Source organism: Botryllus schlosseri, chromosome 1 (genome assembly GCF_051294905.1).
Source record: "Botryllus schlosseri isolate E-star chromosome 1, Bs_hap1, whole genome shotgun sequence".
Taxonomy (NCBI): Eukaryota; Metazoa; Chordata; class Ascidiacea; order Stolidobranchia; family Styelidae; genus Botryllus; species Botryllus schlosseri.
Genome location: NC_137236.1, coordinates 22,908,773 through 22,923,979, shown reverse-complemented (window position 1 = coordinate 22,923,979; position 15,207 = coordinate 22,908,773). Strand labels below are relative to the sequence as shown.

Below are 15,207 nucleotides of genomic sequence, written 5' to 3'. Positions count from 1 at the left end.
AAAATTTCTGCTGAAACTCTCAAGTTTCAGCGGCAATTATATCCTATAAATATTACGATATTAAATGTCATAAATGCGTCGTACCATCCGGAAACCGATATTATGTTTTGACTGATACTACTTTGCACCGATCAAAAGAGGTCTCTGAATAGGGATTAACTGGAGAATTCCAGTAGCTATTGGCTTGTTCCGTTATGGCACCAAGCATCTGTGCAGAGTGTATTTAATGGTCACCCCTTAGAAAAGCATTTTATGACAGCCCATAAGTAAGCCTACACATTTGCATTATTCTCTTGTCGAACCCATGCGACCCGTCAAACGTAGAGAAAAATTGTTTTTCCCATGAGAATGAGTCAAGTTCTATGGCAAGGGACTCGTATAAGCTAATCTCATGGGGTGTTAAGGAATTAGACAACGTAATCGCTAAAACATTTATATGCTACGAACTGCCATTGCACATGATTATTTTTGACAAAACAGTCAAGTGAATATTTGATCGCGTGTATACTGTATAATAGTTCGAATTTCATATTTGAGAATTTCTGTCAGCAGTCAAATCCTAAATCATGCCATCTATCTATGCGTTGGGATTGTAAACATTCCGGTTGGTCTTTTTAATATTTTTTTGATATGACAATCAAGGAGGCCGGGTCATTTTTTACTATTATCAAGGGAAGAGTGTCTCAAAAATACTGAGAACGACTGTCCTATAACTAGAGTTGTATTAAAACAAACGGTTTTAAACAGTGTTTTAAACAAAGGCCGTTTAAAAAAATGTTTTTTTCAAGTTGTAAAATTATGCCTTAATTGTGTAAATTCTTCTCAGAAAACATGTTGTATGAGCCTACGCACAATTACGTATTTCGGTATGGGATGGTTGAAACGTGAAACCCTAAAAATAATTGGTTCAACAGTTATAGTACAGATATTTCTTCAAAGGGGTTATATTTACCCTATATTTTTTATTTTTAATGTCAATCAATTATGACGTCAAAATGGAATATTCGTGACGTCATGATTTGAAAAAAGAACATGTTTTAAATTAGGGTCATGTTTTAAACATGTCTGTTTTTATTTGATTTTTGTTTTAAACGCAACTCCACCTATAACATACTTGTTTGAATCATACTTTTACCATATCTTGTGTCGTGTGACAACTAAACATAATGACATAGTCATTAGCATTACGACAATATTTATGTTTTATAGCATTCGGAAATATATCTCACCCTACCAATGAATAGCCCAGTACAGTCTCACGCATAGCACATATTGTAATTGGTTCCCAGATGGTCATTCTTTTAGAATCATATTTTTGTCAACGTGCATTGTACAATATGCACATTTTTACAATGCACGTGTTAATCAATGGACGGGCTTTCAAAATGATTTTGTACAGAGTATGGTGATCACGACTGCTGTGGATTGACCAAATAAATAGTGTGGCGAGATAGCGCAGTGGTATAATCCGCGGCTGCAACACCAATGGGTGCGGGTTCGAGTCCGACCGAGGTCGACTTCCGAATTCCGATGCCTAAGTGTTGGAGGTTTACCTAGGCTCCTCCTCGCCACCTCATCCGCGTCAGCGGTGTCTTACAAAAGCCTAGAGGTGGGCCGTGCTATAAGTCGGCAGTTACGGAAAATAAGAAGAATATCGGCCTGGTGTAAATGACCATAGTAGTCGACAAACACCATGAATACCCCAAAACAAACAAACAAAACCAAATAAATAACCTGGATCGTGAGAGTCGACGGTATGGGAAAATATCGCTTTGTTTGATTGTTTTTATCTGAACGACCTGAATTGAGGGACACACTCTTATCTGGTGAGAATATATCTTTGTTCTCTGCCAAGTAAATATTTACGGTGTCTCTTCGCAAGCAAACACATCACCTCTTACTGCGCTCTGCATGTTGACAATTTCAAGCCCTGACATATTCAGGATTTAGACTCGTTGACGACAGAGAACATTGGGTCATGATGAGGCGATATCTTATTTTATTCTTGACTTTTAGAGTCGTTGTGACTCGTAGAAGATTATATAAGCCTTGCCCGAGGTAAGTTGTTATTTGCAGATTTCTATATAGTCACATTACTCCATATTATGGTTTTCGTGGGCGTAATGGCATACTAGACGAACTACATGGGGGAAGCGAGTGGCGCAGTTGGTTAAACACTGCAGTCACGACACCAATGGACGTTGGTTCGAATCGCGGTTCTGACCAGCTTCTATGTGTCGGAGGTTCCTCTGGGCTCCTCATTGCCGACCTCACTACTACGGTAGTGCATTGAAAAGCCCAGAATGAAAGTGAGCCGTGCTACAAGTCGGCAGCAATGACCACGATGGGGACGCATGGGAGCGAGAGAGAGAATGAAGAATGACTGCGAGAGAGATTGAAGGACGTTCCCGAAATTACAAAAAAGCAAAGACCTCTGAACATTATGAAATTCGTGTCGTGGAGCACAAGGCCAAAAAGGCGATAAGCTCAACTGTGTTGTGCCCATTAATACATACATACATACAGACGAACTAGACCAATTGATTCATAATCATGACTGTTAAATTGATAGCCTGTATCACAAGGTGTCTCCTGCTGCATAATCGCAGTTCAGCTGGTTATCGACAGTCCGGGTAGTTTTATTTAGGATATTGATATACAGGCAAACCGAGTAGAAATAATGATGAGACGTGACAGGTTTTTAATTGACCCATGTATTTTTCAGATATGAATCATTTCCACGATGTATGTACGAGCCGCAGCCGAGAACACTATGGTGCGACATGTCGAATTACGAAAGCCTGGATGACATTGAATTTGAATTCAACCGCGAAATCCACCGAAAAGACATTGCTCGCTTGTACTTGAATGACAGTTGCTTGAATGATATACAATACGGTGAGGTCGTGCGATGCCGAATTCATGTTATATAGCAACTACGAATTGCCTCTTTCAATATTTCCAGCGCGGTGCAAATGATTTTTTGGTAGATTTATGATCGCATGGTTTGTCAAGTGAACTCTTTCCGTGTCTATACACGTTGATCATTACAAAGATGTTTGATGACCGTTCTTTTTTATTTACGTGGCCTGGGGTTGTTGTGCATTCATTTGATATAATATATATACTTTCCAACTAGTAATATATTATAGCCAAACAAGAACGCCCTAGAAAAGTAAACGTGGCGCTATTGAAACACCATGGCGCTATTGAATAACCCACAAAAGCAGACAAACTATCGGCTTATATTGGTTGCAGCCTTATTGACCAACATGATCGCACTTTCACATCCTCTTTTTTCATTTGCTTTGTTTCGTCCCCAGAATATGATGCAGTACATCCGACAACTTAATTCGTAGATATGCGTCTCCAGCTAATTTACATTTTTTTCTTTCGCAGGAAAACTTGCTCAATTTTCGAATATCACTTTGCTAAAACTCGACGATAATCGACTCGAACGAATTCCAAAGACGGTATTCAGGGGCAATCCCAGACTTCGGCAGATCGATCTGAGCGTTAATACTATTCGCGTTATAAAGAAGGATGCATTTTATGGTGAATATATGTATAGCTTTACCACGCTTACTGACCAATAGGCAGGGGTCAAGTCGTATATCGCTGGAATTGAGTATTGAGTCGAATTATATTACCAAACGGCACATTTATTAACAAAAATAGCTCCGATCACCTTCAAGTAGATACTTACATCTTGATCGCAGGTTTGCGAGATCTTGAAACACTCAATATGGATGACAACGAAATACCTGCTCTATCAAGTAACTGGTTTCGCGATCTCCGACGTCTACGTAGTTTGAGCATGAGCAAAAATACGGTGAAGAAATTGACGAGACATTCCTGTCGCTTGCTCAAGGGACTGATCACACTTAATCTAAGAGGTGAGGATTTGAGATGGGTGTTGGTTGTAGCGGTATTGTACGGTTCGTGTCCACTATTCTAACTATTCGAAGAGACCCGTTGAGGTACCAAACTCCAAAATACAACTGAGTAGTATAGTCAATAGTCATATTGGAATAAACCAAAGTATTCTCGGGTGACACTCGTCAGGGGTAATTGCCAGCAACTTGTATATACTACATGCTCTCTATTCTATAGTAGAGGGGTCAGGAAACTATATGGCTTCCGAGCCATAAATCACACTTTTGGTATAAGATTTGGTTCTTTGACAATTTCTTTATTTTCCACTTAATTACGCAATACTACGGCGATTTGTCAGTATATTTTCATAGCGGTCAGACCCGTGGCCGCCAATGTTCCCTCTAATTTTTCGCGAGTCTGCGCAAACATGTCAACTCACTGCGCAGGCCCTTTGACAACAGTGTGCAACCAGGCCCCCATAAGGTGATAAGCCGGACTTCTGGGAGGCTTCGCCCCCCAGGCCCCACCTCAGGCTGTACGCTGTTTCCCGCAACTTATCCGCTTCATTGGGTGTACGTTTACTGAGTAACCTTTTCTCACCTGAACGCGCTATCAATTTTTATCCTCTCTCTGCTCACGTAATCTGATTTACCGGTAGAGCTGAGGGAGGTGTATTTGAAAAGGTAGGACCCCTCCATAATAATTTAACATCTCCCGGTGTATATACCCGTTGGCAGGAACGAAACAGCACTTCGTTGCCCCCAACTCCCACCCCAAAAAACTTGAGTCTTGGGCTCCCATAGGGTGATATACTGCCCCCCCCCCATTACATTGTTCGCTTTTGCCACGAAATTATAGTTTTACTGTTTAGTGAGCCAGCGCGAAGCGTGAAAACTTTCGATTATTCATGATAATATCAGTCAATAAGATCGGGAAATGCATATTTTTGCTATCAATTCCTTGTCCTCTCTGCTCACGTATAATCAGATTTGCCGGTAGAGCTGAGTGAGGTGTCTTTGAAACTGCAGAGCCCGTAAATAATAATTGGACATCTTCGGGCGGGCGGACCCGTTGGTATGACTTCGTTACATGATGTTATTTCGTGACCTCCTGTCTGTTGTATAAAAAAATATAGAATCGGCCAATCGTACTAAACTGAAAGATCACACGATTTCGGATTGGTATTTCTTCACTGGCATATAATTTTTTTCCTGCGGGAAGGTATTTGTCTTGTGAGGTTCAGATTGCCAAGAGAGGTACATTTGGCGCCAGTCATTTAGGATCCTATATGGACGATTAAACCTATATGAATTTTGTATATATAACGAAGTTTTCGGTCAGCATAGGGCAGTCCTTTACGGCCAAGGTTTTCTCGCTGCCGATCGTTCTGGCACACTTCTTGGAATCGCATGTTACATGGCCTAAAACTTTATATGTCTTAGTCCAGGGGTGGGCGAACTTTTGAGCTCGCGGGCCGCATTCAACATCTGGATCCATTCGCGGGCCGCACTATATAAAATTGGGATTCTAAACCAAAACTCAATATTGGTATTTGATTATATAGCGAGGACATGGAGATAATCTATATCTTATTTAAAACCAAACAAACATTGCTTTGACGAAATCGTACACGCGCCAAAAACAGTGGCAGGACTTTATAAGCTGATCGCGACCTCAAAAAACCAATTTGTCAAAACTATAGGGATGAAAGTCGGCGTAAGCAGCTATCTGTTCATACATTTGCTAATTCCACTTTTCGGTCAGTTCCCGGACACACATATTGACAGCATCAAAACCATGTTAGCTTCAAACACGCTTCTTCTACATGTAGATAACATATAAAAAGCCTACTTTTACGCCAGAGGTGGCCAACCTTTTAGCCCTTCACGGACGCAATTCGACTACTGATGTAGCCTACGGCTGCATTCCTGGGCATATCGGTTACGAACGAGCTGGGCGCCAAATAACCATGTTACAGTGCATATGTCTATTTCCGGTGAACTCCGGACTCGTCTATTTAAGGCTTACTATACGAACCGAAATTGCGAGTGGGCACACTAAACGGTAACCGTACATATTCACGCGAAGCGCGAAAAATTTTTCAGATTCACTAATTAATTTCTTCAATAATATTTGTAGTTTTACATATTACTATCGAACTTTAACCTTTCTCATCCCGTGTGATCAGATTCACCAGTAGAGTTGATGGAGGGGGTGATTTCGAGAATTTAGGGCAAGGTATAAATTCGTCAATTCAAATTGCATGTCTACGGTCGCCAACACATGCTAATTGAATTCCGTGTCCACGGCTGCACAAATTTCCTACGGCCTCAGGTTGCCCACACCTGTTTTACGCATACAGAGAACGAATCTACCGAATACACCCGCGAATCGTTTTCTCCAAGCACAGCACTAAAATTAATGAACGTTGCTGGAGTGGCCAATCTGAAATCACACTCGTGATCCGAATTATATCAATCCCGTTTAGGATTTCTGTGATATTTAGCAGTTCAAACCTTTTAAAATGCGTGGGCCTTGAGGTCGGGCTGTCGCGCCTGAAATTATATATAAAATAATGTATGAAGTATTTATTTAGAATTAGCATGGTAAAATATATTAAGATAAAGTTTAATTAAGTCCATGTAGATTTTTAGTACGCATTTTATCAATATTTTTCATAAGTTTCATGAGACTCTCGCGGGCCGCACAAAACGGTGTTGCGGGCCGCATGCGGCCCGCGGGCCGTAGTTTGCCCACCCCTGTCTTAGTCTGTCGTGGCGCTGTAATGGTCAACGCCGATATGCCCATTTCTATAAATCTAGCGTATATTTTTTATTGGGGGAAGAGTACCCAATGATCAAGATATTTGACGACTTGAAATCGCGCGCAGTGCGAAAAATTTTTGAAAAGTTGCATAAATTTTTGAAACATACTCTGTAATTTATGCTAATTCACAAAATAATTTTGGGCCTCCTTCGAGCTCTCCTCCCCCCCAAATTGGGGGGTTTGGGGTGCGGCAGTTACGGCCCTGCGACTACTAAGTGGGAACAATTCACCATTTTTCAGTATTTTCCTCCGGTATTGCAAAAATGTCCTCTTCAGATTTCCAAAATGTGGTAATCCTAGGTATTGCCTTATCGACAGAAAACTCCCGTTCAAACGAATTGAATAATATCAGTGCACAGTTGCAGCGTTTCCAGATCAGCGTTTGCAAGGGGATAGATTTTTCAACAATGTTGGGGCTTGTACTTGCATATTCTGCATATTATCCTATCTCACCATACGTGATCAGATTTGCCTGATGAAAGTGATGACTTCGAAAATTCACGGCATGTAATTGTACAGTAAATCTTACGCAATGGTCATGCCACACGGAGAAGGCTATTCGTTAGTTTCTCACACATTAACTTCGCGCTAGCCCATTGTTATTTAGTTAAACCATGTTATTTCGCCATTCCCAGAAAAGATTGTGCTACTGAAATGATATCAGTATCGTCACGCGTACGACACCATACTAAAAGAAAAATCTCTTTCGTGAGGCGCACGTCATTGCAAATTATCATTTCTTCACAGAGCGCAATATTTACCTTTACTGGCCTCACTTGTACCTCGGTTTCAGACTTCACCGATAACACTATTGGCCCCTGGCAATGTTCCCTCTGATTTTTCACGAGTCTGCGCGCTTGCGCGGTCCCTTGGAGAACAACAATTAAAAAAATGAAAAAAGTCATCCCTACGGATTTTTTGTGCGCAGCCAAGATTTTCTGCGCGCAGAGACCGGTTGAGCACTGCGCATTTGCGCACGTGCGCAGCCTAGAGGGAACATTGGTGGCAGCATGAACACTTAAGAGTTGAAGACAGTGGGGCTATCCGTGGTTAGGAGCTCGCCCCATATTGCAAAATCCCTGATTTAAGTTGCTGTCGCACCGACGACATAACACCACTCGCGAATTCTATCCAATCGACATCGCGCGCCTCGAATCTTGCATTGCACGATACCTTGATTGATCATTGAGAATAGCAGACATATCAACTCTTGTATTACAATGCAGTTTTCAAATACACATTGTCTTGCTCATCTACGCCGAGAAATGAACTTCATTGGGAGTGACATTCACAATTACAAATAAATTCAAATTACAACGACGCTAAAGCTATCCATGTTCTTGATTGATAAGTAGCTTTCTATAGTACCGCCGTTCAGATGGGTTTTTGTTGCGCAACGTTGTGTTACGCCGAATATAGGCTACTTGAGAAATCGATCAATACGTATATTTGCGGAATCAGTGCGACAGTTACATTCGATTGATATCAGTGATTATAAATTATGGGCTATTTACGATGAGTCACGATATCACAGGCTAGGCTAAGTCCGTCTGTGCCTCACCTGTGCCTTACCTTCCTCTTTTTCGCTTTATTTTCGAACAGTAAATACGAAACTTTCGTGATTTTGGGAGTAAAAATGTTCTATATCTAGTCTTTCATGAATATCGATAGAACATACCAATAACCATTGAAATTTTGACAATTTTCCTTCACTCATCCCTTGCGTCATGTGAGACATCGTAACACTTGCCACCCTGAACCCGCGTGACTGACGTATCATACCCTGCCGTGGGTATGTGTTGCTGTAGTGACCTTGCTTGATTCCACCTATATGCATATGAGCAGAGAAGATATGGCACACACTACGAATCCAATGTATCAGTACAGTGATACCAATACGTCACGTATTGTCAATTGCGACGTAACAGTTGATTTAAATGTAAGGGTCTTTTGGACTTACAATTGAAAATATTGATCCAGTATGTTTTTTCGGTCTAAAAAAGTTCCCGATCCCTGCTATGGTACATAGAATTGGAAATAGCATTGTATGTCAACAGACGTATCATTACATTGACGTCACCGCTACGCAATAATTCCAATAATCCGCAAGTGAACAGATGGCTCAAGCTCATTGTACTAATATTAGATTACACACGAAGCTCTTCTGTTGGCACATTCTGGTGATAGCTGACTCTAAGACTCACGGCTGAAAGAATGAACTAACTATTCGCTTTTTCTAATTTCCCGCAAGACAGAAGATAATCGTGATTCCTAATCTTAATCGACAACGACGATTACAGTAGTTTTGCGTAATCGTAGTTAATGTCTTAGATAATCGATTGCTTTTTAAATGGACGATAAAACAAGATTTTAGTTAGATAAAGTATATGTATAGGTTGTGAATGAGTCCTAAGTTACAACTGAAAGGCGGTTTATTTTCACGCAGAAAACCTCATCCACTCAATCGATACTCGGGCATTTGAGGGCTTGTCGCGGTTGCAAATGCTCCACCTCGACGGAAACCAATTGACGAATATCAGTGAAAGCATATTTCATGGGCTTAAGAGTTTGCGGATACTTACCTTGTCGTCAAACAGAATATCCCAGTGGACTCCGAGTGAATTGCCGATGTTACATCAAATAGACCTCAGTTCCAATGGGCTCAGCGAAGTTGCTGCGAATGCCTTTGAAAGTTTGTGGTAAGTAATAGTTTACTGGAGGGGTTGTAAGACCTTGGTAGTAGGGATGGTGTGAACCTCTAAAAGGTTCAGGTTCGTGTGAATGCGAACCTTTTCGAAAGGTTCTGTGTGAACGTGAACCTCGTGACGTCACGTGACGTCATATTGCTAATTCCAACCCTATCTTTCAATGAAGTGATATCCTATATTAATGTACACGATACCAAGCGACGACTCTGGCCACATAATGCAACAATGGTGAAGTACATATTGGCGTTATAACCGTCGCTAAATGTGTCAACCAAGGCAATCAAAGGATATAATACTCCCATAAAATCAATATCTTCCGTCGCTTTGCCAACAATTTCGACGAGGACTTACCAGGAAATATAGCCCACGCTTACCCATTAACGGTCTAGGCCAGACCAGACTATGTATTCGGCCTCTGAGTATTGCTATACATTGATATTGAGCAGAGTGTAAAATGGGTTTCTATACTTGCTACCGATATTATCCCATTAAGAAGTTATACAGCAGCAACCAACACCTCAATCGCACGGATTTGGTTTTACTGATGCAGTAAAGATATAAAGTCAAGATTGACCCCGTACGCCAGTGGTTCTCAACGGGGGAGGAATTCCCCCCTTGGGGGGAATTTTGCAATTTTTAGGGAGGAATTCCACTTTAGAATTGTAACGGATATCCCAAATTGTTCATGTCCGAACTGTCACGTAGTCAACCAGTTATATTCGAACATATGCTCCTTATGCCTGTTTTTTGTTTGCTGAAAGTATGTTCAAATGATATTTTAAATCTCTTTTTCACATACAAATCCCCCCTTTTTTAAACTAGTTCAGATTTTCTGCAATTTTGTAGGCCAGCGACGGCCTCTCAATCAAATGAATCCCAAGCGAGCAAATGTCGTGCTAAATCTATCACAACAAGGCCTCTAGTGAAAATATATATTTTATATTTTCAAGTCAACATTTTCAGACAGTGACAAAACATTCCAACGTCATCGATTCAAGTCAAAGAGATCGCTAGCCTTGCTTTATTTTTAGTGAAGAGCAACCTGATCGAAAAAAAGACATGTTAAACTCGGTGCAATGTTGCCGAAACGTAATGGATGTCCTAAATTTCAATGAGCTCCAGCAGGGAGTCTGATCACGTGTACGTTATGTATCAATGCTGTAACCAAGTCCCGAGGCTCCGAGTCACAAAACAATCTCACTTTCATAATTTTGACTCTAGTCAATTCGAATCACTTTCAATTCACCATTGAGTCAAGTCCGAGTCTAAGTCACCGACCACAGGGTAGAGTCCGAGTCATGGTATTATGACGCGAGTCCGAGTCCAAGTCACACTCAAGTCAACACTGTTTGGTGATATTGAATGATTTGGATATGTGATATACTAATTTTCCTCACTCTGAGCAGTTTCTTGTCGCATTGTCAAGTACCAAGATCACTAGACGAAACTCCGATAGGGTGGTCACTTTACTGTTCTTCGAAATTACAATGAAATGTCGGTCTTGGCCGTCTTATAGTCTCGAGTCATATGGCTTGGTTAGAGTCATGAACAATGACTCGAGTCCAAGTCGAGTCAATACCCAGATTGTCTCGAGTCGAGTCGTTTCCGCATTTTGAGAAAATGACTCGAGTCAAGTCTAGTCATCAGAAAATGGTGACTCGAGTCAGACTCGAGTCTGGTCAACCCTGCCATATGTGAAAGTACCAATATTATTGGCCAAATGCATACGCCAGCTTGAGAAAAAAAATCGCGAGACCAGTAAACTTATGCGTACTGATTTTTCACAGCAGTTGTTTTAGCGATTGGTGGTAAGCCGAAAACACAAATGGAAGTGTGGGGGTCTGTCGAGTCAAGCCTTCCAGAATTTGTTTGATTGCGACCATGACCATTGTTTTTGGAGGTCTGCAAAGTGTTATTACAGCACTGTTAGAAACAAACACTCGGTACAGCCCGTCTTATTCTCTCAGTCAACAGGTGTTTGCGCGGTAAAAATGATCTTTTTTAATCATCGGGCAGATTTATCGTAAGGGGGGAATTTTGGCTTAAATTTCAGGCAAGGGAGGTACGAGATGAAAAAGGTTGGGAACCACTGCCGTACGCTATCTCGAATTTTTACATCAGAAAACGATATCAATCCAATTGATTGGTTGAAAAAGCATCATTCCCTGACTACGTATTTCGCTCGTGATGTTGTGTGATTGCGGGTCAAGCTCACAGCAGAGAGTCACTAAATATATTCACTAACGGAACGCTGCATATTTCGAGCAAACTTTTGCAACAACGCAAGTAAAACTTTAGATATTGTCAAGGTGCATGCTCGTTTACTGTTGGTTTTCAATGCTGCCAGCGCCATGCATAGAGTGGCCCACAGTTGAAATGATTGCAATTTTGAACCAAAGATGTTATAATGAAGTGAAAATTGTAATATCTGAAAAAGGTTCACAGTGCAGAACCTACCAAGGTTCTGTTGCGAACGCGAACCTCTAAATTTCCGAGGTTCACACACAGAACGCGAACGTGAACCTCACGTTCACACCATACCTACTTGGTAGCTTACACACCCTAGATAACGTTAACTCGTAAATGAAAATATAACTCCATTTCTTACACGGAGTTTCGGAGCGCCGCGCCTTCATCGGGAGGTAAAGCAAAAGTGAAGGAGTTGGTAATTCCGATCTATAACTCGGCCGAAATGCCAATGTTCATTACCGGCTGAAGGATGAGTTTAACGAGCCCCTTTATAAAAATGAAAATTTGGTAATTGCAGTAGTAATGGCAGTCACAACGAACCCCTAATATGTACCAATGCATACGTACACCACTTATTACAATCACAATTGGATCAATAGTGTCGACGTTGAAATATTATGTTTTGTTCGTGGGCATACAAAGCATATGCACTACACAGGTACACCTCATACACAGTTATGCCTACCACTGCAATTTGTGTAGCTGGAGGAGCAGAGATCGAGAAGAGCACTTCGTGTTGAGGAGCTGGCCTCCGAGATTTGATTTCGAACCTTTTGATCGCGACATTCTTCATGGGCAACTCATTGATAGAGAGAAAATTATTTCCTCACCGTTGCATGTAAAGCTCGTCCCTCGAAGCAATTGCTGACAGCATTATCAACTGCAAACAATTGATCCAATCCCTTCATTAGGCTTTCGATGGCATCTCAATACAAAAGATTAGGGTTGGTAGCATTGATGGTCCACGCAATTCGTGAACTCATCACACATAGCGATTTCAGTGGGTTAACAGAATTGGAAGGAATACCTGGTTATCATTGAAAACATATCATGCAGTTTCTGGGGAATACACAGGCGACTAATTATATCGAAATTTCTAAGAAATTAGTGAAAGCTACAACGAACTCGTCTGAAACATGAGCATTTGTAAGAAATTACATATTTTGCATAGCATCTTGCGTCTCGAAAAGCCTTGGCGTAGTTAGCGCGGAGAAAGTATCCACGAATATCTGAAGATCATGAATATTCAAGAGAATATGGAATTTACATATGTAAGCTGACTTATACACGAGTATCAAGCGAGATAACCCACAGCTTGACGAGCTACAAGCATAAATTTGTACCCTGAAACTCGCAGTTTATTTGTATTGGAGAAGCAATATAGAGCAGTCTAAATGTTTTATTGAATGCCGTCGAATTACTTCCGGTGATTGCTTGTAGTTCGTAAAACGTTACGTACAATAAACAGGTATTTGAATGGTGGTAATTTTCATGGGTTATTCGACAAATTGTAGGGCCCAACTCAACAAAAATTCTGTTCCCCTGTGTAATCCTATTAAATGTTCATCGTTTTAAGAAGGTATTAGAGGTATTATTTGATTAATTGAAACTCATGGTGAAAAATATAAAGTATATAACTTGGTTACCTTCTATAAAATCAACTGTCAATGGAATTTAGAGACTTATTCTACGAGATTGATGATATTTATACCAGACTGTAATCAAAATCAGGTTTCTTCGAAATGCATACAAGGTCCATTACTTTGACCCGCCGAATATATGACTGTTCTAAAGGCATTGCCACGGCGATAGCGTTAGCGACCACAAATTGTGAATAAATAGCGTATGATAGTGTTTCACTGATGCTTTTTTTCACATTTACTTCCAGCTATCTCCAACACATAAATCTCAGCAACAACAGCCTAACGAAATTCAACTACCGCTGGCTCCCTCGTACCTTGCGAAGAAGCAACATCAGTATGGACATGACTGGGAATGATTGGGAATGTCGATGTGACGCAGTCCTATTCCAGGTAAAATAAATATCAATATATATATATATAACTTCACTGCATTTGTCTATATTCTGTAGAGGGAAGTTCGCAGTTTACAAGACAGTGGCGTATATGTATCGATACCGGAAGGTAAATGCGCCAATCCAAGTTATGCAAGAAACAGGTACATCCTGGATAGGGATTTGGGAGAGGAGATTGAATTTAGAGCAGGATGTGACCAGTCACGGGCTTCAACACCCCTCTTGCCAGCGAACACAACTTGCCCTGAACCTCTTACTGAGATGCACGATGACGATTATGAATACAGCTTGACATCGCTGGATCAGTTGAACGACTATTTTTCCGAAGATCTGATACAGGGTGAGAAACAAGTCGCAGCGAATTCTTTAAGGCATCAGGGAAACCAAGCTGTCGTTTATCGAAGCTCAATAGCCGAAATCTTTTTATTGGTGCTAACTGCACTCAGATTTTCCGACGCTATGAGATAGCATTTCCATTTCATTAGTTGCTTTCGTTCATGGCGCTATCCATAGCTTTTTTACACTGTGAAACCGGAATCCTCCATGGATTTGATATGTGTGTAATACTGTATATACTATGTATAGTGTATAACTGTATAGTGTATATAGACTGATAAGATCACTCAGTAATATTGAAAATTCAGCCTTTGTTAGTGAGTTATCTTATACGCATCGGATTATTCGGGTTGCATTTAAAACAAACGGTGTTTACAGCAATTGCCTTTAAGAAGAATTTCATTTTTTTCAAACGTTGTATAATGATGCCATATAGTTGTGCAAAAACTTTTAGAAAACCTTTAGTATGACCATACGGACGATTTCACCTAATATAGTCGGCGTATACGATGTGGAGGGACTGGAACCCTTGAAAGCATCGTCGTTTCGACAGCTATAGCAAGTAGATATAGATAATTGGTACGGAATTCTGTTCTGATGATAATGACAGGCCACCGGAAAAATGCGGTATAACGATGTAGTCCTGGTTTAAGATAATTTTGGTTTGGTTATGGCGTTGGTCGGAAGCCCGTTTGGTGGAAGGAGCCATATTCATCTTATATTTTCCATTTTCCAATGGTAATCCACTGTGACGTCACAATTAAAGATTCGTGACTGGAAATTAAGAAGAGAAAAAAAAACAATAAAAAGATGTTTTAAACATGTTTGTTTCAAGTTTATTTTTGTTTTAAATGCAACCCTAGGTATTATGTTTACTTTATATTCCGCATTTTGAAATTTGATTAGAAACAATAAAGAACTCGCTTTCGTAATTCGTCCTGCTATGTTTATAGAAATTTAGTAAAGATTGAAGGGAGTTGTCATATCGTCGCCAATTCACCTGCTATGCATGTTTCCGTCATAAAATTCCCACAATTTCAATCAATCAATTGATATATTTATTTATTAATCTCATCGACTCACACGATAATCGAATCCACCGGATATCTAACGTGGTGCCGAACGGACTTATCTAAGTTCGCCGCAAAGATGAGGTATATTACGGAAATTCAAAGA

The 15,207-nt window shown here is 40.6% G+C and overlaps 1 protein-coding gene and 1 long non-coding RNA gene across 3 annotated transcripts in view; one reads left to right on the top strand and one right to left on the bottom strand.

Annotated features, from left to right (window-relative positions):
• Window positions 1–1,900: 1,900 nt before the first annotated feature.
• On the top strand, window positions 1,901–14,963 carry LOC145434140 (uncharacterized). The gene is made up of 7 exons (XM_080311458.1): window positions 1,901–2,058; window positions 2,726–2,898; window positions 3,400–3,555; window positions 3,720–3,896; window positions 9,149–9,401; window positions 13,549–13,693; window positions 13,753–14,963. Exons 1-7 carry the CDS (start codon window positions 1,979–1,981, stop codon window positions 14,161–14,163), a joined length of 1,395 nt encoding a protein of 464 aa, XP_080167584.1. The 5' UTR covers window positions 1,901–1,978; the 3' UTR covers window positions 14,164–14,963.
• LOC145434565 (uncharacterized) overlaps window positions 4,378–15,207 on the bottom strand; it is a 124,381-nt gene continuing 113,551 nt past the window's right edge. For both annotated transcript variants that reach the window (XR_013913461.1, XR_013913466.1), the window contains exon 2: window positions 4,378–4,500. This is a non-coding gene — a long non-coding RNA (uncharacterized LOC145434565). The remainder of the gene's footprint in view (window positions 4,501–15,207) is intronic.

Bases quoted from the DNA above. Each gene is read 5' to 3' on its own strand.
- LOC145434140 (XM_080311458.1), top strand. From the start codon at position 1,979: ATGATGAGGCGATATCTTATTTTATTCTTGACTTTTAGAGTCGTTGTG. The intron at 3,556-3,719 runs GTGAATATATGT...TCTTGATCGCAG, and splicing joins AAAGAAGGATGCATTTTATG to GTTTGCGAGATCTTGAAACA. The intron at 9,402-13,548 runs GTAAGTAATAGT...ATTTACTTCCAG, and splicing joins AATGCCTTTGAAAGTTTGTG to CTATCTCCAACACATAAATC.